Source organism: Bison bison, unplaced genomic scaffold (genome assembly GCF_000754665.1).
Source record: "Bison bison bison isolate TAMUID 2011002044 unplaced genomic scaffold, Bison_UMD1.0 scf7180017864472, whole genome shotgun sequence".
Lineage (NCBI taxonomy): Eukaryota > Metazoa > Chordata > Mammalia > Artiodactyla > Bovidae > Bison > Bison bison.
The window spans coordinates 8,166,040-8,169,060 of record NW_011495033.1 but is presented as its reverse complement, the minus strand read 5'-3'; the positions used below and the strand labels follow the sequence as shown (position 1 = coordinate 8,169,060).

At 45.7% G+C, this 3,021-nt stretch overlaps 1 protein-coding gene across 1 annotated transcript; it reads right to left on the bottom strand.

Moving 5' to 3' along the window:
* Window positions 1-458: 458 nt before the first annotated feature.
* LOC105003994 (C-C motif chemokine 2) lies at window positions 459-2,348 on the bottom strand. Its single transcript, XM_010861484.1, has 3 exons — window positions 2,204-2,348; window positions 1,337-1,454; window positions 459-986 (listed from the first exon to the last, which is right to left on the bottom strand). The coding sequence occupies exons 1-3, from the start codon at window positions 2,277-2,279 to the stop codon at window positions 881-883; spliced, it is 300 nt and encodes a 99-aa protein (XP_010859786.1). The 5' UTR covers window positions 2,280-2,348; the 3' UTR covers window positions 459-880.
* Between the last annotated feature and the right edge of the window lie 673 nt (window positions 2,349-3,021).

Genomic DNA, 3,021 nt, shown 5'->3' with positions numbered 1-3,021 from the left:
TTTTAATTGATCTTATCAGCGGTCATTTCCCAATGTCTACAGTGTCTGTATCACTCCAAGTTGGAGGATTAATTGGAGGGGGATAAATTAAGGGAAAGTAACTGAGTTAGGGGGAAGTTGCAATAGATTGTGAACGAGAGTGAGGGCAGGGGTCAAGGGCTGTGAACACAACAACGGTGGTGAGCTGGCTGCTGCTAAACAGATGACAAGGGTCCCGGGATCTGGGCAAATGGTGTTGGGAACTGGCGTGGTAATGATGAAATGCCTGACTGCGTCCTGCCTTAAAAATTCTTATGTAGGAACTCAGATGAACTCACCTGGTGAAAAAGACCACAGCCAGTTCACATTCTTATTCTTCCCAAACATGAGCCCCACACTTTGAAACCCTGCTCCTCCCCCATCAACCAAGATTATACTCAGTTTTTTAAGTTTCCTTCAAGAAAATGCCAACAGTCAGGTTTTGTACAAAAATATATATATATGTATTTTTTCAATAGTTACATAATATATATTTCCACAATAGCAGTTTTAACAATGACTTAGACTATAAAACCAAAAATTCTTGCATTAATCATTCTTGTGAGGACACTTCCACCATCCCAGGGATAGAACTGAGATTCACAGAGGAAAGCAATTTGCCCAAATCTCCATGAAAACAAACGAACAACCAAAAACAAACAAACAAAAAACACTAGTAGTCATGGAAGATAAACTTAAAGCATCAATAACTTAAATAAGATTAACATTACTTAAGGCATCATGTTTCACATCAATAAAGTTCATACTCTTTAAAATTATAATAAGGTAATATCAGAGGGCAGTTAGGGAAAGCCGGAAGAACACAAACTGTCTTTAGATTCTTGGGTTGTGGAGTGAGTGCTCAAGGCTTTGGAGTTTGGTTTTTCTTGTTGAGATAGTTTATGGAGTCCTGGACCCATTTCTGCTTGGGGTCTGCACATAACTCCTTGCCCAGGATGGTCTTGAAACTGCGGAGGAGAGAGAGGGGATAAGGTTACATGGAGTGCCATTGAAATCTCAGCCTACAAATGTGGCCCATTTGCCCTGATGCTGCCATGGGAACTCAAGGAGGAAAGCAGGTGGAAGGAGGGAGCCCATGGCAAGTTGATCATATAGATGTCCCAGTTGAAACCATCCTGACTTCAGGCTAAAGAGACTAGAATGGTCTGAATGAGCACCCAGAGGGAGCGTGACGCTGGAGGGCACTTTTGGATACTGGGTTAGATCATGTAACTCTCTGACGTTACGTTTGTGTGAGTCTTGCCCCTTGCACCCTGAGGAAGAACTGGACCATGGAGGGCTGGTGTGCTCAACTTACATCACAGCCTCTTTGGGACACTTGCTGCTGGTGACTCTTCTGTAGTTCATCAGCCTCTGCATTGAGATCTTCTTACTGTTGAATGTATAGCAGCAGGCGACTTGGGAGTTAATTGCATCTGGAAATAGAACCACAAAGAAAAAGCATTTTAGAATGGACTAGGTTCTTTCCGATCTCAATCAGAGCGGAAAAGAGAAGTAAGGAGAAGGCAAAAGGGAGTCAGGTGTGCAGGGAGAACCCTTTAAATCCTAATGTTTCAGCTTGTGCTTCAGAGCTACAATATCAGACGGACTCAGTTTCCTAAGCCCTAAAATGGGCATGTACCACTGACAATGAACTGAGGGAAGGGAGCTTTGTTAAAACTAGATAATTTGGGGAAATTCTGTTAGTAGGAGCAAATAACCCAAGTTATCAAAGTTAGCTAAGGGTCCCCTTTAGGTAAGAAGAAATGGATGCTTGGTTGTGAGTTTCCCTGATACCCACTGCCTCTGCAAAACTGAGTCTCTGGAGTCCAGATTTCAGATCTTCTCCTCTGGCCTCCATCGTATCTAGATATACCCTGCCAGAGACCCCCTCTCCTTATATCCCAGACCCCAAATGCTGCTGAAAGGAGCCAGGGGAGTAAGTGCACTGGCCTCAGGTTTCCAGAGCCGGAATCCTGGAAGGAGCTGGATTTGAGGTCTTACAGCTGGATTCTCATCCAGGCACCGTCCAAGAGAAGCTGTGTGATCGAGCTCACTTCTGTGCCTCTTGGACTTTCCTGATCTTGTAGTGAAAGTGAGAGTGCAGGTAGCCTTCTGCTCTGCTGGCCCAGCATGACCCAGAGAGAGGGCAGTGAGCTTCAGAGGGAAGGAGAAGGGGGCTCACCTGGCTGAGCAAGCACCTCGGTGCTGAAGGCAGCTACTGTGAGTAGCAGGCACAGGAGGGCAGCGGAGACCTTCATGTTGCAGCGAGAGGATACAAGTTTCAGCGTGGGAGCTGTTGGTCTCTGGTTTGGCCTCTCTGCTCCTCCAGTGGCTCTGCCTGCCTTTTATTGAAAACCGAGAGGGTGGAGCCCATGAGAGAGTGAAGCTGGCCCCAGGCGGCATCCTCCTCAATGAATGACGAAGTGGAATCTGAAACGTGCTGAGCAAGTGAAGCAGCCAGGACATTTCCAGGAAGTAGGAGAGGGAAGTGGTGGGTCAGGACTGGGCAATTTTCCATTTGCAGCGAAGATCAAAAGAAAGGGGGAGGGGCAGGGTGCAGTTATATTCAGAGAGACCACAGACGTAAACCAAATGGTTTATTCTTAAGATTCCCCTTTTTCTGAAGTGAAAACTCTACAGAAAAGAAAGGAAGCCAGGGAAACACAAGTCACAAGGATGCTGAAAGAAAGGATTCTCCCCCAAACGCCCCTCCCAGCCAGGCTGCCACATAACACTGAGCAGAGTTCCCTGTGCTATTTAGAAGGTCCTTGTTGGTTATCCAGTTAATAAATATAGCAGTGGATTGCTATATGCATAAGAAGAAATGGGTTCTATTGAGCAAATGACTGGTCCACCCTCAAACAACAGCCCAGGGACCTTCAAGCCAAGGAGGAGTCCTGAAGTCTTGGCAGGCACCCCCAACAGCATATTAAATCCTTTTGCTCTTTAAAATGTAGGATAGTGGTACAAGTGAAGCTTAGTAGAACTATAGGGTTTTTT

Bases quoted from the DNA above. Each gene is read 5' to 3' on its own strand.
- LOC105003994 (XM_010861484.1), bottom strand. From the start codon at position 2,279: ATGAAGGTCTCCGCTGCCCTCCTGTGCCTGCTACTCACAGTAGCTGCC. The intron at 1,455-2,203 runs GTGAGCCCCCTT...TTCTATTTCCAG, and splicing joins CGAGGTGCTTGCTCAGCCAG to ATGCAATTAACTCCCAAGTC. The intron at 987-1,336 runs GTAAGTTGAGCA...TCTCCTCCGCAG, and splicing joins TGTCCCAAAGAGGCTGTGAT to TTTCAAGACCATCCTGGGCA.